Raw genomic sequence first — 19,484 nt, forward strand, 5'->3', positions numbered from 1 at the left:
TGTCTGTTGACGTAATCGTGAGAGCTAAATGCTCGAAAGTTTTTAAAGGATTTGAAGTGAAGAAGGATGAAGAATAATGAAGAGAGTTTGATGTTTCTTGAGAAATAAGCCAATAAGCTAAGCAGTGTGGGTTCTTTTTATGATTTTGGATAAAGTCTAATGTCTTTTTCTAATCGTATTGTTTAATACAAAACACACATTATGTTTAGAACATGGTGACATTACATGGTTATTAAGGAGAATCTTTGAGTTTTTTTTTTGTTTTTTTTTTATAAAAAATTTGTTTACAAGTAATGTGTGTTGTTAGAGGTTTTTTGAATGAATATTGGACCACAAACGACTTATATCATAAGCTAAAGGTAATTAATATAATAAATTGCATGCTTTGGCGTCAACTCTTTAACTATGCACGTAACGAAAACAAAGTGCAATATAAGGAGTCTTTACAAGTACATATACTTTGTACTCTTTGGTACATATATCCTCATTTCATTATGAAATCTAGTTAGCAAATGATGGTTATATCATTTTTCTTATTTCTAATGTAAAAAAAATAAATTAGGAGAGAGAAGAGATGAGGGGAGGACCAAAATTAGTTGATTGATGATATACATACGCAATATGAATCTTTAAAAACTAGAATGATAGTATCATTACTTACTCTCAAATAATTGATGGGTTTGTTGAAATTTTATTGCGGGGTAGACCATTCTTTATTAGGGTTTTAAAAAGATGGTCGTCTTAAACGGCAATATCCATATTGTTTGGAAAGTATATTTTACATTTTAGTGATTTGACCAATGTTTAGTGTAGTTTTCGTAGGATCTGATCATATGTCAAAAAGTGTTTAGTAAATTCGCCACAGATAAATCAATAAAACAAAACGCATAAGGTCTAAAACATAGCAGCATCCATGAAAAAATTAATTAAATTCTTGACTATTTGAGTTAACGACATTACTCTGTAGTTTTTTTTTTTTTCCATCACTAGTAGACGAATCCATCCAAATCTGATATTTTTGAATAATGAAGAAATTGAAATATTGGTGTAAGCTAGCATCCCATCCCCATCCTCATTCTCCGCCATAAATAACCCTTTCACCATCTCTCCGCCATCTACACCTCAACTTCTTCTTCTTCTTCTTCCTCTTCTTCTCTCAAGAAACAAATAACTAGCTAGCGCCATGGCGATTAAGAGATCTTCAAAGCTAGCACAAACGGCAATGCTGAAGCAAATCCTCAAGAGGTGCTCGAGCTTGGCCAAGAATCAATGCTATGACGAGGATGGCCTGCCTGTTGACGTACCAAAGGGTCATTTTGCCGTCTATGTAGGCGAAAAGAGGAGCCGTTACATCGTACCCATCTCCTTCTTGACTCATCCCAAGTTCAAGAGTTTGCTTCAACAGGCAGAGGAAGAGTTTGGGTTCAATCATGACATGGGACTCACTATTCCTTGTGAAGAAGTTGTTTTCCGCTCTCTAACATCCATGATTGGATGTTAATTGGGTGAGAGAAAGAGAGAGAGCTTATTTTTTCTTTATAATATAAATCAAGCTTTTAGTTACCTTTGGATGAACATTGTATCCAAAGTGTTTTTCCGAACTATAAAACCTATGATGATCCGCGTAAAATGACCCTTTTAGTATGTGGATTATGTCAGACATGGGTTATAGTTTATTAATTCCTAAAGTGTAGCGCCCTATGTTTGTTTCGCATTCAAGGGTTTGAGATGTAAACCTAATTTATTTTCCGCAAATAAATCGGAGTGATGGCTTGGGCTAATAAGAATTATTTATAGTAGATATTGTTAATACTAGCTACTGTAGTTCTTAATTAGTCTTGTTCAATGGAATAAATTTATCTATCAAATATCTTTTCCAACCTCCAATGGAGCCAATCAAGAAAAATTTTATTTTGCAAAAGTAAGTAGTGTATACATAATAAGCATTTACTACAAAACTTTGGAATGCTTCCTATTATCGATAGACTCTAATTAATACCAATAGGTTATAACATATGGGACCATTTGAAATAATGAACAAAGAGTTTTAAGCATTTATTGTCTCTAAGTGAGAAAGCAAAATATTAAGAAGACGTAGGTGAAACAAAACATTGTCTCTAGCTAGTAATTACTTGGTGCATCATCTATCACTAGTTCACTACATAGTTTTTTTTTTTGGTAGAAGAGAGGAGACAAGGTCTCCTATAATTTATTAAAAAACAAAATCCAAGTTACATTCGAACACGACGTAGATATGTAGTTCCAGTCTCATCCGCTAGCAGCTCAGTATTAAGAACATCCGGACAAACCTCTAAAAATTTGAAACACAACGGTAAAGAAAATGCATAGTTGGCTAAACCATCCGCAAGACGGTTAGCTTCCTTATAGATATGAGTAATACGGACCAGCCAGTCCCTAGAAATAAAGCCATAGCACAACCGTACTAGGAAGGACAGAGGATGAGAATCACTTATCCCTGTCGTGAGAAAGCTAACAACCATCTCCGAGTCCACCTCCAACTCCACACATCTCATATTACACTCCCAAGCCATACAAAGTCCATAATACACTCCCCACAATTCTGCTAACATCGCCGAACAGATCCCGATGTTAAAAGCAAAACCCCCACACCAAACACCATCATGATCTCGTAAAACTCCTCCTGCTGTCGCATAACCCGGGTTCCCTCTTGATGCACCATCAGTATTTAACTTAACCCAACCCGCATTCGATCTATGCCAAGAGATCATTCGGTCCTCCCTAAGTACCTCTACTCCTACATACCACAAACTCGTATGTGCTTGAAAAACCTCATGGGCCTTGTCTTTTATAAACTGTACTTTATCCCGACACTTCCCCTGCACCCCGAAGACATTAACGCATCTCCACTTCCATCCCCACCACACAGCCGTCACAAATAAAGTTGCCCAAGGACTACCATAAGTAACAGTTTGCAGACCCAGGTTTGTATAGAACCATTCCATTAAAGTCAGTGTGAAAAAGGATGCTCTCTGTTGTCGAGGAACAAGCCTAGTCCACACACCTGACATAGTAGGGCAGTCTCGGAGAACATGTAATAAAGACTCCTCGCCACTTTTGCAAACTTGGCAAGTCCCACTCTCACAAAGATGTCGTCGTTGACGCTCCATATTTGTCATCACCACTTGATGTAAATCCAGCCAGATAAATATTATGATACGCTCAGTAGCTACCACCCTCCAGAGACGATCATAAAGAAACATCAAATTCGGCCTTGGTGTGTCATCCCGCATAAGAAACTGATACGCAATGCGAATTGAGAATTTCCCAGTTGGATTCTCCCCCCAGGAGATCCTATCATGCCCACCAGACACATTATCAACCACCATCGCTGTCAGATGCAGACAAATCTCCTCTGAAACATATGGGTCAATACCATTCCATTTCCACCATGTGCTACTGTTCCACATATCACACACCCTCAATGCTTCAAAACCTGGTAACAACCCCGTAGTACACTCACGAAGCGGGACATTCAACAACCATTTGTCTTCCCAGAACCGAATACTCTTCCCATCACCCAAAACCCAACTTATACCTGGGCGTATCACATCAATGACACCCGAAACCACACCTCGCCAGGTAGAAGACCATGTAGTCTTAGGATTAGTCCAAGAACAATCACGAATGTGCGTTACCTTATACTTGCTCTGCAACACTCTCGACCATAAACTAGTACAGTCATTCAACAATCTCCAACCCACTTTAGCCAACAGAGCTTTATTCATCAACCTTGCTGAACAGATCCCTAAACCCCCTTCCTGTTTCAGCTTACAGACCTTACTCCAACCCAGTAAATGTTGTTTATGCTTTTCAGGAGTTCCTTCCCACAAGAAAGAGCGTGATGCTTTGTCTAAACCATCAAGAACCGACTTTGGAAGAGCAATAGTGCTCATAGCATGAACTGGAATTGAGGACAGTACCGCCTTAGTCAACGTCACCCGTCAAGCTAGACTTAAAACTTGTACCTTCCAACCCGACAATCTCGATGACACCCTTGCCAGAATCTCCCCAAATGTATCTTTATTAATCCTCTTGTGCAAGACTGGCATGCCAAGATACTTCCCCAAGTCTCGTGTTGACTTGATACCACTCGCATCCGTAATCAGTCTCTCCAAATCACGGCTTACATTACCAGGAAAAAAAATTTTGGATTTTGCTAGACTTACTTTCTGGCCCGACGCAGAGCAAAACCTCTCCAAAACTCTCTGAATCACCCGAATCTGAGCTATAGAAGCTTCAGCAAAGAGAATGAGATCATCAGCAAAACATATGTGTGAAAGTTGAGGCCCTCTCCGAGGTAATTTGATAGGCTTCCACTCTTTTGCACCAACAGCTCGGTCTATTTGGTGACACAACCTCTCCATACAAAGCACAAAAAGGTAGGGGGATAAAGGATCCCCTTGGCGAAGACCTCTTTGTGGTTTGAAAGAACTTGTTTTCTCACCATTCCACAACACAGTCATCGAAGGACCCATCACACACTGCATAATCCACCTTATCCACTCCTCCGGTAGTCTTACGGCTTTAAGAGTATCTTCAAGAAAATCCCACCGAATACGATCATAAGCCTTTTCCAAATCAAGTTTTAACAACATCCACCATTTTCTACCTTTTTTACGCCTCATCGAGTGAACTGCCTCTTGGACAACCACAATATTGTATGTACTCAACCTGCAAAGAATGAAACTTGACTGAGCCGGACCAACCAAGTTCGAGATCACCCGCTTCAAATGTATAACCATCGTCTTAGTGATGATCTTAAACAAAACATTGCACAAACTTATTGGTCGAAATTGAGCTATCTTCTCAGGGTTCTCCACTTTTGGAATCAGAGCCACTAAAACATCATTTAAGCCATTCGGCAATTGTCCTGTCTCAAAGAACTGAAGGACCAAACGAGACACAGACTCTCCCACAGTATCCTAACAATCTTGATTGAAAATAAGCTGATAACCATCAGGCCCCAGGGCTTTAAACGCACCCATACTTCGTATTGAAGTTTCCACATCCAAGCCTACAAAAGGTGAAGTCAGAGCTACTAACTCACTATGAGCAAAACAAGGAAATCCCTGTGGAGGCAGAGCCTCAACAACATCTTCCACGTCCTCCGTAGAATATAGGCGACTGTAATAACTCACTGTCAAGTCCTCCAGTTCTCCCATATCAGAGACCCATCGACCCGTATCATCTTTCAACATTTCAACTTTATTCCTACGTCTGCGAATAACAGTAGAAGTATAAAAATACTTTGTGTTTCTATCTCCAAAAACCACCCATTTCTCTCGTGATTTCTGAAACCACAACATTTCTTCCTGCTCCAAAACCGCATCAAACTCTTTAAGCAAGCTGTCTTCCTTACTCAAAAGCTCATCAGTTTGACTCACTTCCAACAGGTCTTGCACTACCTTGATCTCATTCACAAGTTTCTCTTTGCGCTGATGTATATCTCCAAAAACCTCTTTGTTCCATCGTTTTAAAGTAACTCTCAACCCCTCTAGCGCCTGCAGGGTGGAGAGCACACGATTCCAAGAATTCAACAACAACTCTTTAAAACTTGGATGTTGTAACCAAGCCGCCTCAAAGCGAAAATGCCTCCTACTTGGATCATTTTTCAACTTCGGACTCAATTGAATATAAAGAGGCACATGATCAGAAGACAAGAAAGGGAGATGAGACACTGAAGCCTCCTGCCATTTCAACCGTGTGGACGCAGAACAAAGCACCTTATCCAGCCTTTTGGCAACATAATTCTCCTGCAAACACCCTCGTCTCCATGTAAACCGACTACCTTTAAAACCCATGTCAATGAGAAACAACTCATTGATCCAGTCTCCGAAAGCAAGTGATTCAGCAGACAGTCTACCATTTCCACCATCTCTCTCATCCACCCGAACGATGGTGTTAAAATCTCCACCGACAATGAGTGGATCAGTAATACCCTGTATTGCATCTCGAAGCAAACCCAAAAGACCACTTCGACGACTAACAGACGGAGCAGCGTACACCACGATAATATGTAAAGTTTCCTCACCATCAACCAACTTAGCCTGAATAAATTGGTCGGATGAATTAACGATTGTCACATCACCGATTCCCGATCTCCATAACAACCACAACCCTCCACTTTGCCCAACCGCATCTACTCTATAGGAATTTTCAAACCCCAAGCCTTGACAAATACGTCTCGCTCGATCACCACCCGCATGAGTCTCAAACAGAGCAAGAACATCGGTACTAAACTTTTTCAGAATGTATCTAATTGACCGGTGAAAGTTGGGTTTATTTGCCCCCCGACAATTCCACAACAAACAATTAATCATCTTTATAAAGTTGATATCAAACACACGAATTACCGGGGCAGCCTGTTAAGCACTTTCACTCTCCGCCATTCCCGTCGACGGAGCATTCTCCACAACAATATGTTGTTGGTCAGTATCACGTGCCAATCGACAAGAAACACCCACTCCATCCCTCTTGATAGCCCCACCATTATCTTGCACCACTGCCGTCTCCCCGTCGGCGACAAAACCATCACCCAAGCTGCAAGCCCCCAGATCCTCGGTCCGCAAACGCTTTCCGGAAGTAGACAACTCAACATCACCCTTACCCGGGCCAAAAACCAAACCCCGTGTGGGCCTATTTTGTTTAGGTTTGGGCTTGGGCCCATTAAGCCTCAAAACTTTTTTCTCCATCATTTTTGATCCGTCGGCCCGTTTTTCCTGAAATACACCATTAAAAGCACCAGAGGGTTTTTCAAAATTACCCCCAAAAACCTTCTCCTTTGCTTGCTCAACAACTTTTCCCTTATTGAGATTCGCCAAAGATATTTTATTTTCCTTATTGCCATCCAACGAATCCCCAATTCCCCTTATTTCACGCGATTCCACATCAACCTCCAAATTGCCAAATTTGTTAGAAATGGCAATATTCTCGAAAACCTTCCTAATCGGGATTTCCCGAGGATTGCGTCCTTGATTCCCATCCCGGTTCTTTTGAACGGCCAGCAGTTTAGCAACTCTCCCTCGGTAGCGAACCGCCGTGAAACCATCCTCCGTCGGTCTACTCTCACTTGATTCTGCACCCACCGGCTCTGACACCGCAATCAACCTTCTCTCCTGAACCGTCTGAGGACATGTATGGATCGAGTGACCATAAAGTCCGCACTTAGAACAAATATTAGCGAGACCTTCATATGATACATAATACCGCTCCCTGTTTACCAGCACAGTACCTTTCAAAGGTCGTCTCAAATCCACCTCCACACAAACCCGCGCAAACCGAGCCCTCTCGAAATTTAGGGTTGTCAAATCCACCTTGACTAGCTTCCCCAAACCCTTTGCAATAGCCACCAAAATCGAACGATGGTAAAAACTCAATGGGAGATTTGATAACCTAACCCACATTGGAGTCGTGGTTATCTCATCCCGTAGTGGATCAAACTCCGGTGCCTAAGCATGCGTGAGAAGGTAGTTCCCAAACACCCTCCATGGACCTCCTGTGAGAGCTGCCATGTATTCCTCCTCCTTCTCAAAACGGATCATAAAAAACTGATGCGGGAGGTCCATAACAGTCATCGCCCCAACCGGCTTCCACATCTCTCGCAACCTCCTACTTAACACAGCTACCGGAATCACCCTCCCTAAAACCTTTACAATCATATACTTCTGCCACAAACTATGCATGACTGCCAACACCTCAGACCCAATCGTAACCACTAGTTCTCCATCTTCCCAATTTGGAAACGCCAACGAAACTCTATCAGTCACAAACTTGTCGTCCAACAGATTCTCCGGATTGGGCATCCCACCGGGACTACCACCGATGACCTTGTTCACCCACACTTTCTAACCATCAGGAGGATCTCCTGGTGGACGACCCCCATCACCCGCCTCCATCATCATCGCATCTTGTTCGCTAGGGTTCGTAACCCTAAACTCGCCCGCACTCATGTTATTTTTTAATAGTTCACTACATAGTTATATCGACAAATTCAGTATATATAAAATATATATATATATATATATATATATAATTCAATGCACTTAGCTTCCCTCTTTGCCTTTCTCTACTAGCCACAACTGGTCTACTTAATTAAGCTTACATACTTAACATTAAGCTTACATACTTCAATCTATCTCTCTCAGGACTTAATATTGGCTGATATAAAAAAACATATAATGATGAAATTGGAATATGAATGGACCAGAAGAAAAGCTGTAGATAGGACAAAGATGGATGTAGCTACCAAATAAATCTGCAGAATCTATCGTTTTCGTCCCCTTCCGTACACGTTTTTTTTTTTTTTTTTTTTTTTTTTGTGTTTTTGCCGAGTTAATTTTATTTTATTTTCCTTTGAACGTGCACCTTCCAGTATAAGTTGTTACTGACCAGATACTCCTCTAATAAGTATCTAAATGGATTTGAGTATCTATATCCAAATCTTGTTGGCTTTAGATTGCGATAATTTCGTGATTTAGCCAAAAAGTGAGATTTTATAGTTTGGCTAAAAATAAGAAACAGTGTTTGCATAGTTTGACAAATGTAAGTTGTTCGGACAATATCACTTCTAATGAAAAGCAGATATATAGTAATAATATAGACGTATGTTACTATCATGGTATAACGTTTGAATTTAACATATATGTGCGTATATAATCTTATATACATCTCACACGTTTGTTAGCTATTATTGTTGCTTTTCAGTGATGGTCAATTTGGCATGTTCTTGCTTACTGTTGAGCTTCTTCATCATTGTAAACCTAGACTTCAATTATTTCACAATTTGTATTAGCTTGGTGTTGTGGCCGGCCTGACACTCTTTTCTAAATCTCTTTTGTGTAAGCCATCACCTCCCGTAGTATCAATATTAACACTCACATTCGTTTTTCAGTCAAAGGATATAAAAAGATCATGTTCAAAGACAAAAGAGGATATGAAGCTGGAGAGTGGTCTAAGCAAGAGAATCAGTTTAGTTTCAAATCGTTGGATTCTGTCGATAGATCAAATATAAGATTAGATTCAGTAATATCTAGAAACCTTAAAACAACTGTCTGTCTCATAGAAATCCAAAATCCAAAATCCAAAGGTAAACAAAATCCTAACTGACAACAGAAGAATAACACTTAGTCCAGGAAGAGAGCCTCCATATATATGACCACTATACATATATATGTGTATGTTTCAGGAAATTACAATCCAATTTCCCGGACATGATGTTTATATATGTTCTATAAAATTTCCAAAACAGACTCTGCACATAAGTTTATTGTCATATATGTAACTTGAAGCTGCAGGTTGCACTACTTACCCTATTCGTTTGAAGTGTGCTTTGTTTTCATGGTGCTATTCTGGTTGGAATGGTGATGCATTTGCTGGTGTTGTAACTGGCTGATGCTAAGCTGTTGAAACATCTCTGGGTTCAGTGATATGTTAGATTCGCTGCTGCCACTTTGCCTGCGGTTCAGCTCCCCAATCACCCGTTTCAAGCGCTGGACTTCTTCAGTCAGTTTCTCAGACAGAGCTGCCAAACATGGAAAATGTCATGTTACCTCTCTAGGATAAACTGAGAGATGAACTAAGGATCAATAAATGTAGTAGCTCGACTCTTAGAAGAAAGATCAAAGCTTTTCGTAGAGTGAATGAAACAAGACATATATTGAGCCTCAAGGATAAACAAAAACTTAGGGGCCAAGAGCTAATTTTCAAAGGACGAAGTCAAGGTTTTCCATACATAGACAAAAAACATTGTTCCTACTTAGGGCTGCGGAAACCCGAAAACGAACAATTTGGTGAAGGACATGATACTGACTTGGTTCCATAGAGTTCGGATACAAAACAACCCTAATGCGACTCAACCACCCTAATACAGAGAATGAAGAATTTTGTAATATAATGTGCGTACCATCGCGGAGTTGTGCCTGCTGCTCCATAGCTTGAAGACGAAACTTCAGCTCACTGTTCTGGTTCGTCAACCCCATTGAATCTCTCTGAACACAAAAAGGAAACAATATAAGACTACTGACTTATTCAAACAGGACATTTTGTGTTTCATTTATACTTACCTGCAAATGCGTGAGCTGAGCCGATAAGGTAGTGGCTTCCGTCTGAAGAGTCTGCACCTTGTGTTCTAACTCTGCCATATATCGCGTCTTCCGCTCCTTTGAGCGTGCAGCAGACACACGATTCGCCAAGATTCTAATGAAATGGTCAAATCAAACACTCATGTCACAACAACAACAACAACAAATTAACAACAACAACTCCAAAACGTTTAATGAAGCGCCACTATTTCTTATTACCTTTTCACACGCTTAGGATCAGCCATAACAATCTCAGCGAGTTTCTCATCAGCTGCAATCTTCTTCATTTCAGCTGCAGTAAACTCACCATTTCCAAATTCGACACTGTAAGCACTTGAATTCCCTTCACCTGAATTGGTTGGGGAAACTTTAGCGGATGAAGGTGGAAGCTTTAGCGATGATTCATCACCAAAACTCAACTTCCCCATGAGACTACTATCCATAGAAACACTCCGGAAATGTCTAGTAGTCGGTTCAATGTCTCCACCGGCTCTTCTCTTCACCCCTGAAGAAGAAGAACTCACCGCAGCTTTCACATTCCCACTCGCACTGCTTTCTCCTTCGGAATCACTACTACTTCCCCCATTCGTCTTCTTCGTCCCGCTACCTCTACTGCTCTCCATCTCCTCCACATTCCCATTTTCACCCCCAAAAGAATTCAAGACATCAATGTTATCAAGATTCATATAAGCCGTGAAAACATCGTCCATAGCTGCTGCTGCTTCACCCTCTGATTTTCTTGCCTTGACGAAGCCTTCTCTTGGTTCTTCCTTCACCAGATTAGACCGATCTGAAACCTCACCACCAGAGATGGATCTCTCTAGAGACCTGGAAGGGACCAAAGGAGGAGACTTTTGATTCTGAGGAGCCACCGTTGAACTAAACCCAAAAGTAACATCACTATTCGCACGCCTATGAGACTTCCTCGGCGGCAGATTCTCCCCATCTCCGGCGTTCCTAGAGCTGGAAGAATGACACATGGTGAACGGCGACGGAGGCAGCGAAGGAGTGAACCCGGCACCGGTATTCTCCTCCACCGACACGGAAACCGGCGGGGGAGAAGGAATGAACGGCGAGAACGAATCAAAGGAGAAGTAAGACGAAGGCTGAGACAGAGAGCGAGAATGCTTAAGCTGTAGAGTCGCGGGGATCTGAGAGTAAGGAGAAACAGGAGGAATGGGCAGAGGAGGAGGTCCGGAGAAAGGCTGACGGAAGTGGTGGTGCTGAGAGCGGAGAAGAGCAGGATTCAAGTGAAGAAGATTAGGCTTTACCTGTTTAGGGATCGAAGAAGACGATGTACCAGAACCAGAAGATGAATTCACTCTCTGCATCATATTGGTATCTGTATCACCCATTTTTACTTCTTCGATTTCTGACCAAAAACAAAAAAAAAAACAGATTCGATTAAAATGTAAAAAAGACACAAACTTTGGAGAATCAAAAACCCTAATAGATAAGAAGAAAAAGGTCGAACCTTTGGAGCTCGGAGACTTATAAAAATGGAGGCTTTGAAGCAAAAAGATTGAATTGATATATATATATATATATAGCCAAGAATCGAAGAAGAGAAAGGAAAGAAATCGACCAGCAAAGGAGGTAAAGATAGAAGCGTATCTCTCTCTGTATATTTCTTTCTTTCTTTCTTTCTTTCAGCCAAAATCAATGGCGCAAATAAGGAAGTAAAAGAGAGAGAACAAGACTCTTTTAAAACGTTGACCAAAGCAATCATCATCTACTGGTCGGAAAATAGGAACATCCGAGAAGACCACTTTCGTCTATTTTATCAAATATACTAGTATATAATTTAAAATTTCATAAAAAAAAATTTGGATAACATTATAATTTTTTGTTTTGTAAATTAAAAAGGAGAGAGCTTTTTTGAAACAGAGAGAACTGGGATAAAACAAAACAGAAATTGACAAAGGTCACTTTGTTTAGTCTCAACCCTCACCTCACACGGTTACAATCATATCTATTACTCTCGAGTGAGATAGATTTGTTACTCTCAACTTGACCCCTAAACAAATCAATTAAGATAAAACTGAAAAAAAAAACTTTAAAGAAAACTAGAACTTAAAGTCTTTGATCCGATGATATAGGATTTTTTTTTTTTTTTTTTTTTTTATAAAGATGATATAGGATTTTGTCAAAGCCACCTCAACTTCTTTAGGTCTGTCCATCAAAACCAAAGTTTTGCTGCTCCTGATTGAACTTGTTGAACTGATTAAACTGGTTGATGTTGAGTTGCTGGAACATGTTTTGGTCCTGAAGCTGCTGCATGTTTTGGTCCAGTGGCTGATGCATGTCTTGGTCCAGTGGCTGCTTCATGTTTTGGTCTTGCGGCTGCTGCATGTTTTGGTCTTGTGGCTGCTTCATGTTTTGGTCCTGTGGCTGCTGCATGTTTGATCCCTCGACTTGGGCCTCGTTTGGCTTCACCTGCTGATACAACGTCTCACTTGCTGCCAACTTCAGCAGCTTGATTTCAGCACACAACTGTTCGTTCACGGCTAATGCCTCCTTTAGCCGCTGTTGAGTGTCGTCGTCTACACTAGCTTGTCCGTTCAAGGCTAATGGCTCCTTTAGCCGTTGAGCGTCGTCGACTACACTAGCTTGTCCGTTCAAGGCTAATGCCGCCTTCAGCTTTGAGATTTCTGCACACAATTATTGTTCAGTCAAGCCTGCAGCGACAACATAGGAAATCGAAGCATAGATTCCATTCCAATTTCCACAGTTTTATAAAAAAGTGGCCAGTTTAAAACAATAATCTCATCCAAAAATCTATATGCATATGGAAATTCATAACATTTCTTATAGATATATTGCAGAAAGAATTAAGTGGTTGAAGCATCGATATTAATTAAAAAAAATGAAGATGACGTACCATCAGAAAATTGTTTCTCTCTCTCCATGTAGAAAACTTGACTCTTGATTTCCTTATTCTCGTACGTCATCATCATATTCTTTTTCTGCAGCATATGCAACAAACAACACAAAAATTCTTATAGGAACCACTTACTTACACATGACAGAATAGATGGTTGTTAATATGATATATGTCTCGATCGATCACCTCCCAATCCGCGAATGTACGACACACTGTATCATGTTGGCTTTCGAGAGCCTTTAATTTGTTTTCCATATTAAGAATGTGAAGATCCTTCCTCTTCTTTGAACGTGCAGCTGCCGCTCGGTTTGCCAAGATTCTAAAAAGAGCATATCCACAATATGGAAAAATATCACAAAACCATATATATACATTACATCATATATATGTGATTCATAAAATTAAAAAAAAAAAAAAAAACATTGGTTTACCTTCTCATTCTCTTAGCTTCAGGAGTTTCAACCTCACTGATGTCGCTGGCGATCCTCAATCCAGAAGAAGTATGCTGGCGTTTTCCAGCAACCGGAAGATTCCCTGCAGCAGGAGACAGAGGTTTCTTTATCATGTCATTGAAACAACCATCCATTGGAACACGCTGGTAGAAAGGATCAATGTCTTTGCCTGCTTTTCTCTTCACACCCGAAGTAGTCGGTCCAGTCTTAAACCTGTTCTCATTAGCATTGCTTCCACCCTCCGAATGGCTAGCAGTTATCATCATCACCTCATCGACATTATTATTCTCACTACCACTACCGCTACCGCTAGCATCATTATGATTAGTGTTATCCAGAATCATAAACTCATTGCTGCCGTTGTTATCATATGTCCACTCTACGGCGCCTTCCTTCATAAGATCTGGTACCGGCGGAAGGATCCTTGAGTTGATCCCACAGTCGGTCCGTTTACGAGACTTTCTCCGTGGCTGAGTGTTGCTGCCGGATGCACTCATGGAGTTAGTAGTAGACGCCTTGACCGGAACCCGAGGAGGTTTTCGGCTAGACCAAGCGGAATTCCCCACATGTGATGACGGAGAAGTAGGGTATCTCGGCGGCTTACCAAGGGATAAAGACGGAGAATGGGTCAACGACGGCACCGAGGAGCAGACAGGCGACGACGGTAAGGACACAAGCGCCGGTAAGGAGGAGAGCTCGGTCACCGGCGTAAATGAGGAGTTGTCCGGCTCAGGCTGAGTCACCAACGTAAATGAGGAATTGTCCGGAGCAGGCCGAGTCACCGGCGTAAATGAGGAGTTTCCCGGCTCTAGCTGAGTCACCGGCGTAAATGAGGAGTTTCCCGGCTCTAGCTGAGTTACCGGCGTAAATGAGGCGTTTTCCGGCGCAGGCTGAGTCACCGGCGCAACTGAGGAGTTTCCCGGCTCAAGCTGAGTCACCGGTGAAAATGAGGAGTTTCCCGGCTCAAGCTGAGTCACCGGTGCAAATGAGGAGTTTCCCGGCTCAAGCTGAGTCACCGGTGCAAATGAGGAGTTTTCCGGCGCAGGCTGAGTCACCGGCATAAATGAGGAGTTTTCCGGCTCAAGCTGAGTCACCGGCGCAAATGAGGAGTTGTCCAGTGCAGGCTGAGTCACCGACGTAAATGAGGAGTTGTCCGGAGCAGGCTGAGTCACCAGCGTAAATGAGGAGTTTTCCGGCGCAGGCTGAGTCCCCGGCGTAAAAGATGAGTAGACAGGCGCCGGATCAATCGGCGTAAATGTGGAGTAGTCAGGCGCCGGTTGAGTCACCTGCGAATAAGATGAGTAGACAGGCGCCGGTTGAGTCCCCGGCGTAAATGATGAATACATAAGCGAAGATGAGAACACAGGTTCCGGCTGAGTCATCAGCGGACATGAGTAGCAGACAGGCGACGGCTGTTGGGACAAGAACACAAGCGAAGGCTGATCAGTCACCTGTGAACATGAGTAGAAGATAGGCGACAGCTGTTGGGACGAGAACACAGGCGAAGGCTGATCAGTCCCCTGTGGACATGAGTAGTAGAGAGGCGACAGCTGTTGGGAGGAGAACACAGGTGCAGGCGGACATGAGTAGTAGACAGGCGACGGCTGTAAGGACGAGAGAACAGGCGCCGGCTGCATCATCGACCGTGGTCCAGGGTTGGAATGATTAAAAGAATCGCGACGGAACAACGACCGAGAAGGACCCTCCGGAAGAGCGGACGACGATGGAGAAGACCGGTGCACTTGTGCCAATGAAGTATGGAACGACGTTGATAAAGGACTCATCTGGGGCATGTAGGAGAAGGTAGTCAACGGCTGAGTACTCCTTGGTCCGGGGCTGAAGTGCGGCGACCCGGCTGGGTAACGGGTCAGTGGGGGGACCTGAGAATACGGCGAAACAGGTGACACGGCGGTTCTCTTGTCACCGTCATCATTGGTAAGTAGATCCTGGTAGTATTGGATGTTGAAAGGACTCATATCGCCTTCTCCATCCATCCTTCAAAAGATTTGGACAATGGAAAGATACACACGTCACTCGTTTTTTTTTTCTTACAGATGATATATCAAACAAAAAAACAAATTCATAAAATTGGGAAAAAAAAAAAAAAAAAGTTAATAGTTCAATGCTAATCAAAGATCTCTGTTTCTCAATCGAGATTTTCAGATTATGGATAAGGGAGACAAAAGATTGAAACTTTTGAGTAAGAAATAAAAAGAGTAGAGAGTAAAGACCTGAGCTGCAACAATGGACTAGGACAGTTGATAAAAAGAACCTTTGAGGATATGATTGGTGTTGTCTGGATTTGATAGATTGCACGAAGCCTCCTTTTATAGTGGTAACGACCTGGTTGCGACAAAGATTCCCATGTTTTTCACCATACGCCATTTTTTTTGAGTTTTATGATTATTTTATTTGTTTTTTTAACTTTTTATATATTTCCTTTTATAAAATGTAAAGCCTCACTCTTTTATGTCCATATATTGGTCTTCACTAATTAAGAGATACCTTTTAAATTTGAAGCTAATTTGGATTTTTATGGACCACATTTGTCGAGCACACATTAATTAATTGTCGTTTTTCAATTAATCTATACTTTTTTATATATAGCAAAAACTATTTTTGGTCTTTAACAATTATTGTATATAATGATTTGCACAAAGCTCACACAGCTACTCAACAAAAAAAAAGGTCCACAATTTCTCTATAAATGATATTTACCACATTTGGGCAAAAATATTATTAAATTTGGGGTAAATCACTTCAAAAAGTAATACTATATCTTAGACCAATCGCATAGCACCTATTTTGGGTAAATCACTTTAAAGTCATTTTACTACTTTTGTCTCTTTGGTTTTCTTTTTGTGACTGGTTTTATAAAAAGCTTTATACAGCTCAGATCAATTTTAAAAACATTCTCATTTTGGGCCATGAACACAAAGTACAATGTAGCAATCATGTTCGGTAAAGGGATAAATGGGTCCCTGTTTGGAAGTGTAAAACAAAACACAACCAAAAGGCCCGACACATGTGTATGACACAAGTGAGAACCGTTGTGTCTTAGTGAACAAGTCCGGACTACGAGTGTCAGTCTACGAGTTAGCGCTTAGGGCGGGGAAATGAATTCCTAGCTACAAGTGCACGTTCCTAAACCTATCTTTATCCATTTATATATAAGAAAATGGAACTTTGTGGCAATATCTATCATATGAAAAAAGGATGTAATTCGATTTTCAGAAATCATTATCGTTGGATCAATGAAAAAAAGACAAAATGCTGAAGAACATATCACAAAGAGATTATTAGGTTCATGATTACTAAAACAATATCTAGTGTACTTTGTTTTGCTAACGAGTACGACATGATCTTACTTCGCCATGCGACGGAAATGACACGGCGCGTTTTATCCTCGGCATCTTCTCTTTATCCGAAGCAACCACAACGGCTAAACTTCGGCAACTGTTTTTCTCCGTTTCTTCAATTCGTTGATTCGTCTCGGTACACTGGTTCTGCTGCACAACGCACGGCTCTTTGCTTGAAGCTGTATCTACAATCTGAACTTTTGAGCTCCGGCTAGAAGAAGAGATCGCCATGAGGATATGAAGACCGGTCAAGATGAGAAGAGGAAGACACATCAAGAACAACGCATAGTAGATTATCCACCCAAATCCGCTGTGGCTCTTTCCGTGACAGATCCATTCAATGACTAAGGCAATTCCTGAGGTGAACGTAGTCAAGCTGCTTATGACGAAAACTTTGACAATCGCCGGATTTGGAATTTGCAAGAATGCTCTGGAGGCGGGAAGCCAACGCATCTTTGATGGCTTTTGCTGCGACTGGGTTTCCACTGTGACTTTCTCCGGCACTTTGTTCATGCTTCGATTGTTTTGTTTTTCTGTTTTTGTTCTCCGTAAAAATATAAGACTAAATAGTGTAAATGAATGACCAAATCATTGATGTGAGTTTTCACCGTTAAAAAGCTGTTGAGAACTTTGAGATATTCTCTCTCGCTGTTAATAAAAGGGGGGGGGGTCAAAAGATCTCGTAATCCTAACTGTTAAAGATTTAAATTTTAGAGTCAAAATATATTTCCTTATGCCAAACCATTTTTGCCCATTCAAAAGATAGTTAACATAATAATAATATTGTAACATACACAACAACGAACTATGAACAATAGAGACAAAAGACAACACCTAACCTTAAAAGAAGAAAGAAAAAGCGGAAACATACTTGGCTTCTGTAGACCATATATAGAGGCTACTTGATAGTGATGTAGCGGTTTGTCCCGTGTCTAGCCCAATAGTCCTTAAGATCAACAGGACAAGAGAGGTCATATCCTTCTGCTGCTAAACGGCTGAGTAATCTCGAGAAGACGTTTCCGCTCATTTTCCTACCGCCCATCCGAGAATGCCTCTTGTTTGGCATCTGTGGTAAAGGATACAGAGATAAGGTGGTTGTGCAACAAGATGATTGCCAGCCGCCATTTCCCCATTTGTAACACTGACGTGCAGAGCCTGTGCATGTGCACATCGGTACTGGCATTGTCGTCTCATCAAAGGTGACTAAATTTAAACCGACCTCTAGGCTGTCCCAATCTTTTCTAGATTTTTTTCCAGGAGCAGCAACTCTACGGTTCAGATCTTCACCAACTTTTTTTATCTTTACTTGTCCCTGCTTGCTCTCCTTCTTCCTTTTGGCCACCTTAGTAGTGCTGGTAACCTCGGGTGGAATAGCTGATAACGGGAAGACTGCAAGTTTGTGGGGTTCAACACCGACACAATCATCTCCGTCATCGCGTTTCCCACCGGACAAAGCAAAGTTGAGACTATTCTCATGGTGTTGAAGCGCAGCATAAGCATTGTCTCTCTCTATCAAGGCTTTATCTCTCTCAGAAAGAGCTTTGTCACGTTGCTGAAGCGCTTCATCCCTGGCCGCAACTGCTTCTTTTTTGGCAGAGACAGCTTGGTTTCTTTCGTGTATAGCTGCATCCCTCTCAGCAAGGATGGACATGATCTTCTTATTCATCACCAAGGCATTATGTTGTTCCTTAATCTGATGCTGAGGCATCATATTCCACTGAGTTAACAAAAACACATTCATTGCTTGTTAGCCCTACTACAATCACACCCAACAAAAAACATAAGAGGGAAACCCAAAAAAAAATCAATAATGGCTTACCACAGATTGTGCACCTTTTAAGTAATCGGGTTTGAACCTCCCATTATCATACTGACCACCATTCTCCATCCTCTTTTATATATATCTTCAAGAAGAGAAAAAATAAAACTTCTCAAGCTTGTCGTCAAGGACACTCAGCAATATAGTGAAACCAAATTTCAAAACATTGGTGATTATTAAGCAAATCACTCTGAACTCTTCGAAACCTTAAATCATCACACTCATCTAGAATCAAGATTGTATTAAAAGAAACAAAACTAAACAATTCTCAACTTAATTTATGATACTCGGATTCAAAATCTGTGAAGTTGATTTCCCAGTTAGGGTTCCGTAATCAGAATAATAAATAAATACCAAAATCAATACAAACTCGTCAGATACAGAACTTCAATGAACAATTATTAATTAACAAATATATACTATATAAGAACCCAAGATTGTATTAGGTCACCACGATCAACAACAAGGTCGAATCAATCTGAAGCTTACAAAGAAGAAAGAAGAAAAATAAAAAAAGAAAGAAGAGCTTGAATTGAAAATTACAAACCCTAGAGAAAGAACACTGAATTTAACAACGAAATCAAAGTGAACACAATGGCGCGAAAGCTTACGAATTTGTGGAGCTTCTGAGGAAGAAACAATGGATATTGATCGATCGAGACGAAAGGATCTATCTAATTGGAGAGAGAGAAGACGAAGCAGAAGAAGCTCGAATTTACCAAAATACCCTCCTCGCCAATACTATTGAACGCGAACAAAGAACATGGTCATTCTCGTCTTTTTAATTCCTCCTTGCAGTGGTGCGTTTTGAATGTTTTTCATTTTTTTTTTCTTTTCTATTGAGGATTA

The 19,484-nt window shown here is 41.1% G+C and overlaps 5 protein-coding genes and 1 pseudogene across 7 annotated transcripts; 1 reads left to right on the forward strand and 5 right to left on the reverse strand.

Annotated features, from left to right (window-relative positions):
* Nucleotides 1-1,097: 1,097 nt before the first annotated feature.
* LOC104702666 (protein SMALL AUXIN UP-REGULATED RNA 12) lies at nt 1,098-1,781 on the forward strand. The gene has a single exon (XM_010418561.3). The coding sequence runs from the start codon at nt 1,184-1,186 to the stop codon at nt 1,499-1,501; it is 318 nt and encodes a 105-aa protein (XP_010416863.1). The 5' UTR covers nt 1,098-1,183; the 3' UTR covers nt 1,502-1,781.
* Nucleotides 1,782-2,231: 450 nt separating this feature from the next.
* On the reverse strand, nt 2,232-7,991 carry LOC147941779 (uncharacterized; annotated as a pseudogene).
* Nucleotides 7,992-9,038: 1,047 nt separating this feature from the next.
* Nucleotides 9,039-12,069, reverse strand: LOC104702667 (bZIP transcription factor 30). The gene is made up of 5 exons (XM_010418562.3): nt 11,596-12,069; nt 10,341-11,493; nt 10,104-10,236; nt 9,944-10,028; nt 9,039-9,562 (listed from the first exon to the last, which is right to left on the reverse strand). Exons 2-5 carry the CDS (start codon nt 11,474-11,476, stop codon nt 9,351-9,353), a joined length of 1,566 nt encoding a protein of 521 aa, XP_010416864.2. The 5' UTR covers nt 11,477-11,493; nt 11,596-12,069; the 3' UTR covers nt 9,039-9,350.
* Nucleotides 12,037-15,812, reverse strand: LOC147941780 (uncharacterized). 2 transcript variants are annotated; one of them, XM_087457217.1, is made up of 6 exons: nt 15,689-15,812; nt 13,627-15,452; nt 13,437-13,539; nt 13,192-13,324; nt 13,003-13,087; nt 12,037-12,772 (listed from the first exon to the last, which is right to left on the reverse strand). In XM_087457217.1, the coding sequence occupies exons 2-6, from the start codon at nt 15,449-15,451 to the stop codon at nt 12,288-12,290; spliced, it is 2,631 nt and encodes an 876-aa protein (XP_087313343.1). In that variant the 5' UTR covers nt 15,452; nt 15,689-15,812; the 3' UTR covers nt 12,037-12,287. The 2 variants fall into 2 exon arrangements, with proteins under 2 accessions (XP_087313343.1, XP_087313342.1); XM_087457216.1 differs by having other exon boundaries at nt 13,437-15,452.
* An 846-nt stretch (nt 15,813-16,658) lies between these two features.
* Nucleotides 16,659-17,452, reverse strand: LOC104702668 (uncharacterized). Its single transcript, XM_010418563.3, has one exon. It carries the CDS (start codon nt 17,327-17,329, stop codon nt 16,802-16,804), a length of 528 nt encoding a protein of 175 aa, XP_010416865.1. The 5' UTR covers nt 17,330-17,452; the 3' UTR covers nt 16,659-16,801.
* Nucleotides 17,453-17,547: 95 nt separating this feature from the next.
* Nucleotides 17,548-19,471, reverse strand: LOC104702669 (protein BASIC PENTACYSTEINE4). 2 transcript variants are annotated; one of them, XM_010418565.3, is made up of 3 exons: nt 19,247-19,471; nt 18,636-18,720; nt 17,548-18,533 (listed from the first exon to the last, which is right to left on the reverse strand). In XM_010418565.3, exons 2-3 carry the CDS (start codon nt 18,702-18,704, stop codon nt 17,715-17,717), a joined length of 888 nt encoding a protein of 295 aa, XP_010416867.1. In that variant the 5' UTR covers nt 18,705-18,720; nt 19,247-19,471; the 3' UTR covers nt 17,548-17,714. The 2 variants fall into 2 exon arrangements, with proteins under 2 accessions (XP_010416867.1, XP_087313345.1); XM_087457219.1 differs by having other exon boundaries at nt 19,183-19,281.
* Nucleotides 19,472-19,484: the final 13 nt, after the last annotated feature.

Source organism: Camelina sativa, chromosome 7, assembly GCF_030686135.1.
Source record: "Camelina sativa cultivar CO46 ecotype springtype chromosome 7, ASM3068613v1".
NCBI classification, from domain to species: Eukaryota; Viridiplantae; Streptophyta; class Magnoliopsida; order Brassicales; family Brassicaceae; genus Camelina; species Camelina sativa.

Coding starts and splice junctions, on each gene's coding strand:
- LOC104702666 (XM_010418561.3), top strand. CDS start 1,184: ATGGCGATTAAGAGATCTTCAAAGCTAGCACAAACGGCAATGCTGAAG.
- LOC104702667 (XM_010418562.3), bottom strand. CDS start 11,476: ATGGGTGATACAGATACCAATATGATGCAGAGAGTGAATTCATCTTCT. Junction 10,237..10,340: donor GATCCTAAGCGTGTGAAAAG/GTAATAAGAAAT, acceptor CCATTTCATTAG/AATCTTGGCGAATCGTGTGT. Junction 9,563..9,943: donor GCAGGCACAACTCCGCGATG/GTACGCACATTA, acceptor CATGTTTGGCAG/CTCTGTCTGAGAAACTGACT.
- LOC147941780 (XM_087457216.1), bottom strand. CDS start 15,451: ATGGATGGAGAAGGCGATATGAGTCCTTTCAACATCCAATACTACCAG. Junction 13,325..13,436: donor GAAGCTAAGAGAATGAGAAG/GTAAACCAATGT, acceptor TGCTCTTTTTAG/AATCTTGGCAAACCGAGCGG. Junction 12,773..13,002: donor AGAGAAACAATTTTCTGATG/GTACGTCATCTT, acceptor AATTGTGTGCAG/AAATCTCAAAGCTGAAGGCG.
- LOC104702668 (XM_010418563.3), bottom strand. CDS start 17,329: ATGAACAAAGTGCCGGAGAAAGTCACAGTGGAAACCCAGTCGCAGCAA.
- LOC104702669 (XM_010418565.3), bottom strand. CDS start 18,704: ATGGAGAATGGTGGTCAGTATGATAATGGGAGGTTCAAACCCGATTAC. Junction 18,534..18,635: donor TAAAAGGTGCACAATCTGTG/GTAAGCCATTAT, acceptor TTGTTAACTCAG/TGGAATATGATGCCTCAGCA.